This window comes from Capricornis sumatraensis, chromosome 20 (genome assembly GCF_032405125.1).
Source record: "Capricornis sumatraensis isolate serow.1 chromosome 20, serow.2, whole genome shotgun sequence".
NCBI lineage: Eukaryota > Metazoa > Chordata > Mammalia > Artiodactyla > Bovidae > Capricornis > Capricornis sumatraensis.
In genome coordinates this window covers 16,190,032-16,205,984 of record NC_091088.1, presented here as the reverse complement: position 1 = coordinate 16,205,984, position 15,953 = coordinate 16,190,032, and the positions used below count along the sequence as shown (strand labels likewise).

At 50.1% G+C, this 15,953-nt stretch overlaps 1 protein-coding gene across 1 annotated transcript in view; it reads left to right on the top strand.

Annotated features, from left to right (window-relative positions):
- The first annotated feature begins 905 nt into the window (after positions 1-905).
- SLC38A8 (solute carrier family 38 member 8) overlaps positions 906-15,953 on the top strand; it is a 41,354-nt gene continuing 26,306 nt past the window's right edge. Inside the window, exons 1-2 of the mRNA XM_068991646.1 lie at positions 906-1,094; positions 5,492-5,690. Of these exons, the coding sequence (XP_068847747.1) occupies positions 906-1,094; positions 5,492-5,690 (388 nt within the window). The remainder of the gene's footprint in view (positions 1,095-5,491; positions 5,691-15,953) is intronic.

The following is a 15,953-nucleotide window of genomic DNA, read 5'->3' as shown; positions in this document are numbered from 1 at the left end:
ATCTCGGCTCCATCCAGGATGGGCGGGTTGGCGCTGGCCTCTTAACCTACCTCCAGGTGATTGGAGGGCTCATTAGTCTGGGGAGTCACCCAGTGAAGCTCCTGGGCCTTTGCCTACATGAATCTCCAGCCCCCCGCGAGGAGGGCAGACAAACCCCTTTCTGTAGCTGGGCAGCCAGGCATGGCGCCCCTAGCAGGTAACAAGGGGGCCTGGAGAGGTGTCTTGGAAGGAGGTGTTGGGCCCCGGCCCAGGTCACTGGGTGAGATCAGCCAGCTCCCCTGACCCAGGGCTCAGGGAAAGCCCCGCCCCGGCACGTCTTAAGCCTTCCCTCCTCCCCGGCTCAGACCAGCAGCCTCAGAAGCTACGAGTTCTTGGGACGGATGGCCTGACCTCTTGGTCCTATCCTCCTAGGTTCGGGGTTTTGACCCCCACTGGTGCTCTCTAGGGCCCCCCATGATTCCTGACTCATTTGCCCACCCCTCTGGGTCCTCTGGAGTGAGCCTGAACCCCATCCCCAATGGCCCAGGACTGCTGGTCTCCGTGAAGACTGGACTTGGTGGTAAGGACTGGGTGCTGGAGGCAGGGGGATGGGTGATAGAGGGAGAAGAAGTTTGGGGGTTGGAAGAGAAAGGGGAGGGGGCAGCCTTGGTGGCCTTGAGTTGAGTGGGAGGGCAGGAGTGCTGATAAACAGGGGTAAAAGTTGGGGGGAAACATTTGTTGAGGGGAAGGCATGAAGGCCAGGTGTTATAGGGCAGGTGGGTGTATAAGGCTCTGGAAAGGGGATCAGAGGCTCCAAAAGCATACGAGGGCTGGTGGTTGCGATGGATGCCCTGGTTCAGTGGAGGAAAGGACCCCTCCCAGCCGGAGGTCTCGAGACGACCCCCCTCCCCACTCTCTTTCCAGCCATGGAGGGGCAGACCCCAGGAGGCGGAGGCCTTTCAGAAAAGCCGGTCCCCATGACCTCCGGCCCTGGCCTGTCCTCGCTGGGTGCCGTCTTCATCCTTCTGAAGTCCGCGCTGGGCGCTGGCCTACTCAACTTTCCATGGGCCTTCCACAAGGCTGGGGGAGTGGCCCCCGCTTTCCTCGTGGAGCTGGTAAGCTGTCGTAGGCTGTTTCACGCGGCGGGGTTGGGGAGGGTGGTCTCTGGGAGCAGGTAGGAGCTGAATTTTATTTTTCCAGGTGGAACCCTAGGCATTGCTTCTGCAGAGCTGCCTGTCTGCAAAATTACTCCTGTGTTTTGTTTTTTTGTCCCTCTCAGCTCATGGGGGAGAAAGAAAAATCCCAGTGTAAACCTGCAGACCCGGGCCGTGAGCATCCTTGGAGCTGAGGTCCACGCAGCCAGGTGGGGGTTGGGGGAAGGAGTGGGGGAGGGCAGGTGGAGCTGTGCTCGCCGCACCAGCAGCCTGTGAACCCGGCCTATGATGAGCTGAGCCACTGCCTGCCTTCTCTTGGCGGCTGGTCTCCGCTGCACAACTAAAGCCCAAATCCTGTGGGCAGAGCAGGACTGACTTGCCGTAAGCCCCCAGCCTGTGCAGTGTCAGGGGTGTTTGGCCACTGCTGCGTGTGGAGCCTAAACTCCCTCCCTTTCCAGAAAGTTCCAGGGGCTGACCATCCTCAGTGGAGAAGAGCTGCTGGTTAGCACAGCTTCATTTTATTAGCTGATAGGAATCAGGCGTTTCCTGGTGAGTTCTTTGACGGGCATCATGTCAAAGGCTTTTCCCTGGCAGCTGCTGATAAGGACTCCGTTGGGCCTTTCTGATCCTTCTGGAAGCTGCCAAATACCACCCTGTGTGGTGTCCAGTAGCCTGTGCCGCCCCCGCGCTGGCCCAGCGCCTGTTTGGACCGTGCAGGCTCTGTCCTCCTGAAGCTTGCTCTAACGGGGAGCTTGGATAAGATTCAGGAAGTCGAATGAGGTGGTGGGCAGTGGCACTGGGGAGGGGGGTGTGACCCCTTTGGGGGTGGTGGAAGCTGAGAAGCCCTCTCCGAGGCGGCACTGAGCCCCAGCTTGTGTGGGTGCATGTGATGGGCAACAAGGCTGTGTTTGCTGTTCCCCGAACAGGGAGCCCAACCTCCAGCCACAGAGGGTCAGCGACGGAGCAGGTGGGGCCGGCATGGGGGTCCGGCCAGTCAGAAGGCAGCAGGCTGGGCTGAGGCAGACGGGCAGCGGCCAACTCGCTCCCCAGGCTCCGTGTGGGGTCTCCCAGCGCCTCCAGGCCCGCAGATGCTGACTCTGTGCTGGTGGGCCTCCCTGGTGACATGGATGCTGCTGTGGTGGCTTGCCGTTGGCCCGGGATGGTCTAAAGCTCCTGCCCTGAGCAGGCAGACTTGAGGAAAGGGGACCCCAAATAGGAATCAGTGGAAACTCCCCACAAGGGAGAAAGTCAGGCTGGTGAACAGCTCACCCTTCCCCCACCCCATTTCCTGTCTCTCCCTCTTCACCAGATAGTTCTGCCCCCACTTGGGATGGCAGAATATTTAAACATCCCTGCCACTGGGAGGCTCGTGGTATGAGATTTTAGGTCTCTCATGGCTCCATTAGCTTTGGAGGATTAATGAAATTAATGAGCCTGGATCTTCCTCAGCTGCAAAGAGAGAGGCAGCCTGGCCAGGGGCTTTTGCCTACTGGCTGCTCAGAGGCTCAGGGACCCTCTCGAGGGTCACCCAGTCCTGTGTGGTCAGCTCACTGCGTTAGCAGAGACTCACCTTCACTGGCTGAGGCTCAGTCTGACCCCCTTCACTTCCTTTTGTCCAAAATATTTACCAGTGCCTGCTATGTACTGGATGCTCTCCTGGGGGCTGAACATAAGCAAAAAGACACGACCCCAGTCTCCATGGAGCTTAGAGTCTGGTGATGATCGCCACACTGTATGCACTGGGCCCCTGGACCCAAGGACCACAAACTGAGCAGCGTAAAACAACCGAAGTGTATGCTGTCCCAGTCCTGGAGGCCTCAAGCCCGAATTCCAGTGTAGCAGAGTCATGTTCCCTTAAAGACTCCAGCAAAAGGTCCTTCCTACCTCTCCAGCTCCTGGGGGCTCCAGCTGTTCCTTTGCTTGTGGCCGCGTCGTCACTTGGCCGCTCCTCTGCGTCTCCTCCTTTTCTGTCTCTTATGAGGACGTCATTGGCTTTGAGGCCCACTTGGATCATCCAGAGCGACCTCATCTCAAGGTCCTTAATTTTAACCTCTGAAGACCCCTTTCATCTTCATTATCTGTGCCTGCAAAGATGGGTGCCACTAAGCTGCTTTCACAGGTTCTGGAGATGAGACTTTTGAGGGGATTCAACCCACCATAAGAATAATTGTGCCCATAAAAGGCATGGTTCTGCCAGAGCCTGAAACAGAGAAGGTTGAATCCAGCTCAGGGGTGAAGTGTGGGGAGGCTTCCTGGAGGAGGTGACCTTGGGGGGCGGGGTTGGGAAGTAGGGATGCCCATCCCCAGGTGAGGGGCAGTGGTGGAGGCAGGAAGGAGTTCCAGGCAGAGGAGCCATCTTGGACAGAAGTCCAAGGGCAGGAGGGAGCATGCGTGTTCTTCCTGGCTCTAAACTTCTAAGTTTCTCTGACTTGGTCCGCTTAGATGTTGCCCTCAGGCTGCTGGAGTAGTAACAAGCCTGCAGTCAGGGCATGAACTGGGTCTGAAGGGGCCAGCCTAGCTTTCCCCAGGCTTCTAGGTTGAGCACCTTGCCACTTCTGCATTCTTCTCCTTCATCGAACTGTGGGAGGGGGTCTGAATGTGGAGACCAGGTCCAGCTTAGGCACAGGTAATGGTCCAGCCTGGAGAGACTCAAAAACATTTAACTCCGTGGACAAGTGGGACTCAAGTGCATCGCTGGGGGTGGGTGTCGAGTGGCACAGATGATTTGGAAAACAGTTTATAAGAAATTGCCAGAGTTGAACACATGTCTACCCTGACACCCACAAATTCAATTCCTAGGTGTGTGTCCAGGAGAGGGAAACGTGGGTCCTCAGCATGACTCATTCTAGAATGCTCAGCTCTTCATTCATAGCAGCCAAAACGAAGGACAGCCCAGATGTCTGGCAAAAGGGACTGGACCAGCCAAGTGATTCTATCCACCCTGTGAAACAGCACTGAAGAAAAATAGGAATAAACTACTGACGCATCCGACAGGGCTGGCCCTCACAAGTGTTACTGCTCAGTGGAAGAAGCCAGATAGGAAAATACATAAAAGCAAAGTACTAGTAGAGCATTTTTTTCTGGATCTAGGATGGGAACAGGAGGGGAGCTCAGGGATGTGATGTTCTGTGTCTTGGTAGGGGTTCAGGTTGCACATATACCTTAGTTGTACCCCTTCCAGTGATGCACTCACTACTGCATTTCATGGTGTGTAAATTTCTTCTTACAAGAGAGAAGGACTATAAACAAACCTCAAACTCCAATTAATGACACTCCATTAATGCCCAGATCTTTGGTGATAAGTATACTGATACCCACAGCTTGCCTTGAAGTGTACCCCCAAGTTTAGATGGACATGTGGACACATGGTAAGAGATGTGGTAAAACAAGCACAGGGACCTACTCCTAGTAGAATCTAGGTGGTGAGGACATGGTGTTCATTGTGAAATTCTTCCAGTTTCCTAGATGTTTGAAAAGTTTTCATAGTGTTGGAAAAATTTACACTGAAGTAGGGAGAGCCCTGGAGAGGGAGTCTGGAGAGAAACGACGACCGTTTCTTCTGTTGTTAAATTTTTATTTGGCTCCACCAGGTCTTAGTTGTGGCCCATGGCATCTTTAGCTGAGGCCTATGAGCTCTTAGTTGTGGCTTGAAGGACCCAGTTCCCAGGGCCCTGTATGGGGGAGCGCAGAGTCGTAGCCAGCAGGCCACAAGCAGTCCCTAGCTGTCACGTCTTGAGCGGTTACCACGTGCCAGGCACTGAGCTGAGTGCATTATGTGCTTTGTTTAGCCCAAATGCTTCACAATCCCCCAGTAAGGTAGATGGTATCATCCCCATCTCACGGATGGGAAAACAGATTGATGGTTGGCCTCATGCCACAGAGAGGGTGAGTGGCAGGGTTGGAATTGAACCCAAGTATGCCTGCTTCTTCGGAGAAGGTGATGGCACCCCACTCCAGTACTCTTGCCTGGAAAATCCCATGGACGGAGGAGCTTGGTAGGCTGCAGTCCATGGGGTTGCGAAGAGTTGGACATGACTGAAACGACTTAGCAGCAGCAGCAGCATGCCTACTTCCTAACCACCATGCTTTATGGCTCTCCACCCACAACCCATGTGATCTTAGGAAAGTAATTTAAACTCTAGGTTTCCAAAGCCTCATTTGTCCAGCTGGTGTGGTTTGGTATGAATCCCAGATTCACAGATTTAGACCAGCATGGCCTCTAGAATCCACCTGCTTTGTAACTCTGGTTTTCGGGAATGGGCTGGTGGCTCGTCAGGCCATGGCCTCTGCAGCTGAGGCTCGCTGGGAGTGGGCTGAGCAGCTGTGGGTATGCCCAACGCCACGGTCCTGTTCGGCAGGTCTCCCTGGTCTTCCTTATCAGCGGGCTGGTCGTCCTGGGCTACGCCGCCTCCGTCAGCGGCCAGGCCACCTACCAAGGCGTGGTCGGAGGGCTGTGTGGCCCTGCCATCGGCAAGCTGTGTGAGGCCTGCTTCATCGTCAACCTGCTCATGATCTCCGTGGCCTTCCTCAGGGTGGTCGGCGACCAGCTGGAGAAGCGTGAGTACCTGCGCTGCAGTCGAGGTGACCCCTTTGTGGAGCTCAGGGCTCCTGGTGGATAAGCAGGACGTGGACGTGGGGCTGGACCCTGGCCCTCAGCAGAGGCTGAGACCACTCCTAGTTCCTAACATGGTAGGGAAGGGAGGTCTAGGAGAAGTAATTACCAGTATAGCAGAAGTTAGAGAGGGGGCTGTGCTGGGGTGTCCTGTGGGGACTCATTTTACACATGGGAGGTGGCACCAACTGCAGAGACGTCCCTGTGAGAGAGAACCAGTAGCCCTTGAGTTTGGGGGCCTTGAAGGCTCGGCTCATGCACTCTTGGCCCCACTAACAACTTCCCTCTAAGTACTGCTTTGGCTGTGTCTTGCTGATTTTGGTATGTTTTGGTTTCACTTTCATGCCATTCAGACCTTTGCTAATTTTTGCTACAATTTCTTCTTTGACCCTTGGGGTGTTTAGAATTGTGCAGTTCGGTTTCAAATGATTTGGGGGTTTCCTCAATGCGCTTGTGGTTTCTCCCTCAAATGCATCACGGTCAGAGAACACACATACGTCATTGTGGAATTTGAGACCTGCTCTGTGGCTCAGGTGCAGTCTGTCTTGTTGATCTCTTTTTTAAAAAAATATTTGTTTATTTGGCTGCATCAGGTCTTTGCTGTGGCATGTGAGCTCTTTGCTGTGACAAGTAGGGTCTTTATTTGTGGCATGTGGGATCTAGTTCCCTGAAGAGTGATTAAACCTCGGGCCATCTGCATTGGGAGCGTGGAGTGCTAACCACTGGACCACCTGGGAAGTAAGTCCCTTACTGAGCTCTCAAAGGGTGTGTGTGGTTGTTGAATGCAGTGTTTTAGAACCCTCCTTTACATCAAGATGAGCCAGAGCTTAGGTCAGACCTTCCGTGGCTTTGCAGATTTGTGGGGAGTGGGCAGCGGGGTGGGGAAGTCTAGTTCTTCTGTTTGGTTTTGAGAGAGAAAGTGTTAAAATCTCTGATTGTGATGGCCGATTTGTCTATCCCTTTAATCCTATGAATTTTTTGCTCATAGTTTTTGAAACTCTTATTATTAAGCACACACTGTGAATTGCCTTTTTATTATGAAATTTCCATTTTCGTCTCTGAATTACTTTGTCATTATATCCGCCTTCTCTTCTATGAATAGAGCCTCTCTAGCATCCTTAAGATTAGCGTTTGTACAGAATTTCTCTTCCCACTCTGACTGTGAACCTAACTGTGGCTTGGAATTTTAAAATGCATTTCTTGTAGACAGCATATGGTCGGGTCTTGCTTTTTTATCATCTTGGCAGTCTTGGGTTTTAATTGGAATATTTTAGACTTTTACTTGGAATGTAATTACTGAGATGATGGATCTCAGTCTGTTTTACTGTTTGTTTTGTCTGTTCTGTCTCTTGAACCATGAAAAAAGGCCCCCGACGCGGGGTTATGGAAATTAAAAGCTCCCATGTTGTGGGAAGCGCTCAAGAAAATGAAAGTTGGTAGATCTGAACCTCTGAACCTCTCAGTGGGTAAATGGGTGCAAGGATGCCCTGCTGACCGTGGGCAGTAGAGGTTATGTCAAGTTTCAGTTATGTTCGGCTGGTGGTGCTGCTCTTAGGAGACGAATTCTGAGGTGCTGCCATGTGGAGGAGGATTCTCAGGGGATGTGGAATTGAGGAAGACTTAAAGGGCTACAGTGTTGAGAAGGATCTGTGGGCTGTTGCAGAGGCAGGGATCTTAATGGGCTGCTGTGTTGCAAAGGATCTGTGGGTCTGCCATGTTGAGAAGAATTTGGGAAGGCTGGGTGATGAGAAGGGTCCCAGGGGCTGCCATGTTGGGGAAGATTCTGAGGGGCTGCAGTATTGAGAGGGATTTGGAGGGCCGGCCATGTTGAGGAGAATGTAGCAATTGCAGTTTGGGAAGGATTCTGAGGGGCTAACCAGGTGAGAACGATTCTAGGGGCTGCCATGCTGAGAAGTATTCTGAGGGCCTCTGTGTTGAGAAGAATGTTAGGAGGTGATGGTTTTTTTGGCGGATTCTCAGCAGCTGAGGTGTTGAGAAGGATCTAGGGGCTGCTGTGTTCAGAAAGATTCTGAGGGGCTGCCATGTTAGGAAGGACCTGAGGTGCTGCCATGTTGAGAAGAATTTTGAGGGTCTGGAGTGTTTAGATGGATCTTTGAAGGGCTGCTGTGTTGAGGATTCTGAGGGGATGCCATGCTGAGAAGGATCTGTGGCCTGCTTTGTTGGGACAGATCTTGAGGAACTGCCTATTTGGGAAGAGCTCTGAGGGACTGCTGTGTTGAGAAGGTATCTGAGGTACTGTTGTATTGGGTAGGATTCTGAGGGCCTCCATGTTGAGAATAATTTTAGGGGCTGCCGTGTTTCTGAGGATTCTCAAAAGCTTCTGTGTTAAGATGATTCTGATGGGCTGCCTTGCTGAGAACATTGACGACTTGTAGATTTCAGAAGGATTCTGTGGAGCAGCCATATTGGAAAGGGTCTGAGGAGATGCAATATTGAGAAGGGGAGGATTCTCAAGGCCTACTGGATCAGAAGGATGCTGATGGCCTCAGTGTTGAGAAGAATCTTAGGGGCCACCATGTTGGGAAGAATCTTAGTAGGTGCAGTGGTGGAAACGATTCTGAAGGGTGGCCATGTCAAAAGGATTCTGAAGGCTTTTGTGTTGTCAAGAATCTGAGGGGCTGTGGTGTTCAGGAGGAATCTGAGGTAGTGTCATGTTGAGTAAGCTTTTGAGGTGCCTCATGTTGAGAAGGATTCTGAGGGCCTGCTGTGTTGGGAAGAATCTGAGTGGCTGTTGTGTTGAGAATGATTCTGAGGCATGCCGTGTTGGTAAGGTTTGTGAGTAGATGCCGTTGGTAAGAATTCTGAGGTACTTCTGTGTTGAGAAGGATTCTGAGAACGATCTGAGGAACTGCCATGTTGGGAAGGATTCTTAGAGGCTGCTTTGTTTAGATGGATTCCTGTGGGCTGTCATTTTGAGAAGGATTCTAAGGGTTGCTGTGTTGAGAAGAATCTTAGGGACTGCTGTGTTGATGAGAATTCTTAGTGGCTACCATGTTGGGAAGGATTCTGATGGTCAGCTGTGTCACAAGAATTCTGAGGGCTTTCGTGTTGAGAAGTATCTTAGGGGCTGCCATGTTGAGGACAATTCAGAAGGGCTGCCTTGTGAGATGGATTCTGATGGTCTCTTTGTTAGGGGCTGCTGTGTTGAGAAGGATTCTGAGGTGCTACAGTATTGGGAAGGGTTCTGAGGGGCTGATTCAAATCCTGAGGATGATTTGAATGCCTGCAGTTTGGGGAAGGATTCTGAGGGACTGTGATGTTGAGAATTCCCAGCTGCTACCTTGTTGAGAAGTGTTCTGACGGCATGCAGTGCTGAAAAGAATCTTAGGGGCTGTCCTGTTGGGTGGGATTCTGAGGGCCTCTGTGTTGAGAAGAATCTTAAGGGCTGCCTTACTGAGATGGTTCTGAGGGACTTCTGTGTTCAGAACATTTTTTGAATGGCTACAGCATTGGGAAGAATCTAAGGTGTTGCCATATTGAGATGATTCTGAAGTTTAATCCCTGGGTTGGGAAGACCTGGAGAAGGAAATGGCAACCCACTCCAGTAGTCTTGCCTGGAAAATCCCATGGACAGAGGGACCTGGTGGGCTACAGTCCATGGGTCAGATAGAGTCAGACATGACTGAGTGATTTAACGCACTGAGGGACTGCTATGTTGAAAATGATTGTGAGGGGCACCTGTATTGAGGATTGTGAATGGTTGCTTTTGGAGAAGAAGTGAGGGGCTGACATATTGAGAGGATTCTGTGGGACTGCCGTGTTGGGAAGGATCCTGAGAGCAGCTATGATGAAAATTATTTTGAAGAGCTGCATGTTGAGGAGGATTCTGAGGTGCTGTCTGTTAAGAGGAATACAAAGGGCCTGCAGTATTTGGAAGGATTCTGAGGGACTGCCGTGCTGGGAAGGTTCTGATGTGCTGCAATATAGGTGGATCCTGAGGGCTACTGTGTGAGAAGGATTAGGGACCTGTTGTGTTGAGAAGGATCTGGAGGAGGGCTTCTGTGTTCAGAAGGATTCTGGGGGCTTCTGTGTTGGGAAGGATATAAGGGGCTGCTGAGTTGGGAAAGATTATGAGGGCCTTGTGTTGAGAAGAAGTTTAGGGGCTGCTGTATTTTGGAGAATTCATGAGAGCTGCCCCATTGGGAAGGATCTGAGGGAATGCTGTGCTGAGAAGGATTTGAGGGGCTTTAGTATTGGGAAGTATTCTGAGGGATGCCATGTGAGAGGCATTCTGAGGGGCTGCTATGTTGAGAAGAGGTTGGGAAGGCTGACTTGCTGAGGAGGATCTGAGGTGCTGCCTTGTTGAGAAGGATTCTCCGGGCCTGCAGTGTTGAGAAGAATGTTAACAACTGCAGTTTAGGAAGGATTCTGAGGGGCTGCCATGTCAGGATTTTGAGGGCTTTTTGTATTGAGAAGGATTTTAGGGGCTTAGAATCAGAAGGGTTGCATTGTGAGATGGATTCTGATCGCTTCCGTGTTTAGAAGAATCTTAGGGGCTGCTGCGTTGAGAAGGATATGAGGAATTGCTGTGTTGAGAAGGATTCTGAGGGGTGCTGTGTTTAGATGTATTCTGAGGAGCTGCTGTGTGGAGAAAGATTCTTTGTGCCTCCCTGAGGAGCAGAAGCTTAGGGTCTGCCATGTTGAAAAGGGTTTTGAGGGTGTGCATGGATGGGAAAACCAGACCACCTGACCTGCCTCTTGAGAAACCTATATGCTGGATGCTGGTTAGGAAGCAACAGTTAGAACTGGACATGGACAGACTGGTTCCAAATAGGAAAAGGAGTCGTCAAGGCTGTATAGTGTCACCCTGCTTATTTAACTTATATGCAGAGTACATCATGAGAAACTCTGGGCTGGAAGAAGCACAAGTTGGAATCAAGATTGCCAGGAGAAATATCAATAACCTCAGATATGCAGATGATACCACCCTTATGGCAGAAAGTGAAGAGGAACTAAAAAGTCTCTTGATGAAAGTGAAAGTGGAGAGTGAAAAATTTGGCTTAAAGCTCAACATTCAGAAAAGGAAGATCATGGCATCCGGTCCCATCACTTCATGGCAAACAGATGGGGAAACAGTGGAAACAGTGTCAGACTTTATTTTTTTGGGCTCCAAAATCACTGCAGATGGTGATTGCAGCCATGAAATTAAAAGACGCTTACTCCTTGGAAGGAAAGTTATGACCAACCTAGATAGCATGTTAAAAAGCAGAGATATTACTTTGCCAACAAAGGTCCGTCTAGTCAAGGCTATAGTTTTTCCAGTGGTCATGTATGGATGTGAGAGTTGGACTGTGAAGAAAGCTGAGTGCTGAAGAATTGATGCTTTTAAACTGTGGTTCAAAAGACTCTTGAGAGTCCCTTGGACTGCAAGGAGGTTCACCCAGTCCATCCTAAAGGAGATCAGTCCTGGGTGTTCATTGGAAGGACTGATGCTGAAGCTGAAGCTCCAATACTTTGGCCACCTCATGCGAAGAGCTGACTCATTGGAGAAGAGCTGACTCACTGGACAAGACCCTGATGCTGGGAGGGATTGGGGGCAGGAGGAGAAGGGGACGACAGAGGATGAGATGGCTGGATGGCATCACTGACTCAATGGACATGAGTTTGTGTAAACTCCGGGAATTGGTGATGGACAGGGAGGCCTGGTGTGCTGCGATTCATGGGGTCGCAAAGAGTCAGACACGACTGAGCAACTGAACTGAATGGTTGAGGAGGATCTGGGGAATGTCGTGTTGAGTAAGTTTTTGAGGTACTCCATATTGAGATGGATTCTCAGAGCCTGCTGAGTTGGAAAGGATCTGAGAGGGCTATGTTTTTGAGGATCTGAGTGGGTTACATGTTAAGAATGATCTGTGGGGCTGCTGTGTTAGGAATAATTCTTAGATGCTGGTCTGTTCAGGATTCTGAGGGACTTCTGTGTTGAGAATTCTGACGGGCTGTTCTGTGAGATGGGTTCAGAGGAAGGACCTCTGTGTTAAGAATAATCTTGTGAGCTGTCATGTTGATGAGGATTTGAGGGCCTGCTATTAGAAGGATTCTGAGAAGGTGTAGAACTGAGGATCTGAGGTAGTGTCATGTTGAGTAATTTTTGAGGTACTCCATGTTGAGAAGGATTCTGAGGGCAGCTGTATTGGAAAGGATCTGAGGAGTGTTGTGTTAACAATGGTTCTGAAAGTGTGCCATGTTTCAAAGTATTTTGAGGGATGTGTGTTGAGCAGCATTCTGAAAAGCTGCTCTTTTGTGGAGGATCTGAGGGACTGCCCTGTTGGGAAGGATCTGAGGGACTGCCCTGTTGGGAAGGATCTGAGGGGCTGCCAAGTTGAAAAGGATTATGCCTGCCTGTCCTGTTGAGGATTCTGAGGTGCTGCCTTATTGAGAAGAATTCTAAGTGGCTACTGTGTTGGAAGGATGTGAGATGCTGGTATGTTGAGAAGGATTTGGGGGAGCTACTGTACTGAGAAGTATTCTATGTGACTGCTGAGTTGAGGATTCTGAGGTGCTGCCATGTTTCAAAAGATTGTCATGTTTAGAAGGATTCTAGGGTCTTCAAAATGTTGACAAAAATCTTAGAGGTAGCCATCCTTTGGAGGATTCTCAGGGCCTGCTGTGTTGAGAAGGATAGGAGGGCTACTGTGTTCAGAAGATCCTAAAGGACTGCCATGTTGAAATGAGTTTGAAGGGCTGCCATGTTGAGGAGGATTCTGAGCTGCTGCCTTGTTGAGAAGAGTTCTGATGGCCTGCAGTTGTATGGAAGGATTCTGAGGGTGCAGTGTTGAGAAGGATCTGAAGAGCTACTGTGTTGAGAAGAATTTTGGGGGACTGTTGTGTTAAGGAGGATTTGTGGTGTGCCATACTGAGAAAGTTCTGTGGTGCTGCAGTGTTGGGAAGGATTCTGAGGTGCCGCAATGTTCACAAGAATTCTGAGGGGCCTCAGTGTTGAATCTTAATGGCTGCCGTACTTTAGAGGATTCTAAGGGGCTGCCATGTTGAGAAGGATCTGAGACGCTGCCGTGTTCAGAAGGATTCAGATGGGCTGCCATGTTGAAAATGATTATGAGGGACTTCTGTGTTGAGTAGAATCCTGAGGGGGTGCCATATCAGGATTGTGAGTACCTCCATGTTGAGAAGAATCTTAGGATCTACCTTGTTGTGATGGTTCTAAGGGGCTTCTGTGTTCAGAAGGCTGTTCAAGGGCTACAGCACTGGAAAAGATCTGTGTTGCTACCATGTTGAGAAGGATTCAGAGTGGCTGCTGTGTTGAGAAGGATCCTGAAGGGCTGCCATGTTGAGAATTCTGAGTGGCTGATCTTTGAGAAGGAAGTGAGGGGTTGCTGTACTGAGAGGATTCTGAGGGGCTGCTGTGTTGGGAAGGATTCTGAGGGCTTCTATGATGAAAATTATTTTGAAGAGCTGCTGTTAAGGAGGTTGAGAATTCCAAGGTGCTGCCTTGTTGAGAAGGGTACTGAGGGTCTCCAGTGTTTGGAAGGATTTCATGGGACTGCTATTTTGGGAAGGTTCTAAGATGCTGTGGTTTAGATGAGGGCTACTGTGTGAGAAGGATTCTAGGGGCTTTTGTGTTGAGAAGGATTCTGAGGGGCTGCAGGGTTGAGGAGGATCTGAAGCAGTGTCATTCTGAGTAAAATTTTGAGGTGCTCCATGTTAAGATTCCAAGGGCCTGTTGTGTTGGGAATGATCTGTGGGCTATTGAGAATGATTCTGAGGCAAGTGTGTTGGGAAGGGTTGTGAGCAGATGCTATTAGTAGGAATTCTGAGAGGCTGCTGTCCTGAAAAGGACCTGAGGGTCCACCATGTTGGGAGGGCTGGGTATTGAGGAGGATCTAAGGTGCTGCCTTGTTGAGAAGGATTCTGAGGGCCTGCAGTGTTCAGAAGAACCTGAGGGGCTGCCCCATTGGGAAAAATTCTCAGGGGGTGTAGTACTGAGAAGAAGAATGTTAGCAGCTGTGGTTTGAGAAGAGTTCTGAGGGGCTGCCATTTTGAGGAGAATTTGTAGGGCTCCATGTGAGTATGATTCTAGGGGGTCCATGTTGAGAAGAACTATAGGAAATGCCATGCTGGGAAATATTCTGAGGAGCCCTGTGTTGATAAGAATCTTAGGTGTGTTTTGGAGAATTCTCCAGGAGTTATAGGGGAGAAGGCAATGGCAACCCACTCCAGTACTCTTGCCTGGAAAATCCCATGGATGGAGGAGCCTGGTAGGCTACAGTCCATGGGGTCACTAAGAGTGGACACGACTGAGCGACTTCAACTTTCACTTTTCACTTTCATGCATTGGAGAAGGAAATGGCAACCCACTCCAGTGTTCTTGCCTGGAGAATCCCAGGGACGGGGAACCTGGTGGGCTGCCATCTATGGGGTCGCACAGAGTTGGACACGACTGAAGCGACTTAGCAGCAGCAGCAGGAATTATAGTGTAGAGAAGGATCTGAGGTGCTACCATGTTGAGAAGATTTTCAGGGACCAGGGTGTTGGTTAAATGGATCCTTGAGAGGCAGCTGAATTGATGAGAGTTTTGAGGAGCAGCTGTTTTGCAAAGGATCTCAGATGCTACCATACTGAGAAAGATTTATGTACTGCTGTGTTAGGACAAATTCTGAGGCACAGCCTGTTTGGGAAGAGTTTTGAGGGGCTGCCTCGTTGAGAAGGATTCTGTGGTGCTGAGGTGTTGGGAAGGACTCCAAGGGAATTGTTCTGAACTTCTCTGTGTTCAGAAGAATTTTAGGGGTTGCCATGTTTTGGAGGATTCTCAGAAGCTACTGATTGAGAAGGATCCTGAGGGCCTGTAGTGTTTGAAAGAATTCTGTGGAGCTTCCATATTGTGAAGGATCTGAGTAGATGTGGTGTTGACAAGGATTCTTAATGGCTGTACTGTTGAGAAGGATCCTGAGGGGTGCTGCCACATTGGTAAGGATTCTCATGGGTTGTCATGTCAGAAGGATTCTGAGGGCCTCAGTGTTGAGAAGAATCTTAGGGGCCGCCATGTTGGGAAGAATCTTAGCAGTTGCAGTGGTGGGAACGATTCTGAAAGGACTGCCCTGTCAGAAGGATTCTGAGGGCCTTTGTGTTGTCAAGAATCTGAGAGGCTATGGTGTTGAGGAGGATTCTGAGATAGTATCACGATGAGTAAGATTTTGAGGTGCTCCATGTTGAGAAGGATTCTGAGGGCCTGCTGTGTTGAGAAGGATTCTTAAAGCCTCCATGTGGAGCAGAACCTTCAGAGTTGCTTTTTGTAAAGGATCTGGGGGGCATCTATGTTCAGAATGATTCTGAGGGGCTGCAGCATTGGGAGGTATCTGAAGTGCTGCCCTGTTGAGAAGGTTTCGAGTTTCTGCTGAGTTTCTGTATGTGAGGAGCCTGCTGTGTCACAAGGATTGTGAGAATCTTAGGGGCTGCCATGTTTAGAAGGAATTCTGAGGGTAGCTTTAAGGAGAACTGAGGTAGTGTCCTGTTGAGTATGTTTTTCAAGGTGCTCCATGTTGAGAAGGATTCTCTGGGCTGCATTGGAAAGTATCTGAGGGGCTGTTTTGTTGAGAATAATTCTGAGGCATAGCATGTTGGTAAGCATTCTGAGGTGCTATTGTATTGAGGAGGCTCTGAGGTGCTGCCATGTTAGGAAGGATTCTTAGGGGCTGCTGTGTTCAGAAGGATTGTGAGGGGCTTCCATTTTGAGGAAGATTCTGGGGGGTTACCATGTGAGACGGATACTGAGGACCTCCATGTTCAGGGGCTGTCATGTTGACAAGGGTATTGTGTGCCTGCTGTGTTGAGGATTCTGAGGGCCTGCTGTGTTGAGAAGAATTCTGAGGGGCTGCTCTATTGGGGAAAGATCTGAGGGGTGTTGTGTTAAGAAGGGTTCTGAGAACTGCTTGTTGCAAAGTATTCTGAGGGATATGTGGTGAGCAGCATTCTGAGAAGCTGCTGTGTGGCAGAGGATCTGAGGGGCTGTCTTAACGAGAAGGATCTGAGGTGCCACCATGTTGAAAAGGATCTAGGTGCTTCTGTGCAGAGGAGGATTCTAAGAGAATGCCATGTTGAGAAGGATCTGTGGGCTACTGTGTTGGGATGGATCCTGAGGAACTGCCTATATGAGAAGAGTTCCGAGATGCTGTGATGTTGAGAAGAATTCTGAGGTGCTGCAATGTTGAGAAGGGTTCTGAGCAGCTGCAGTG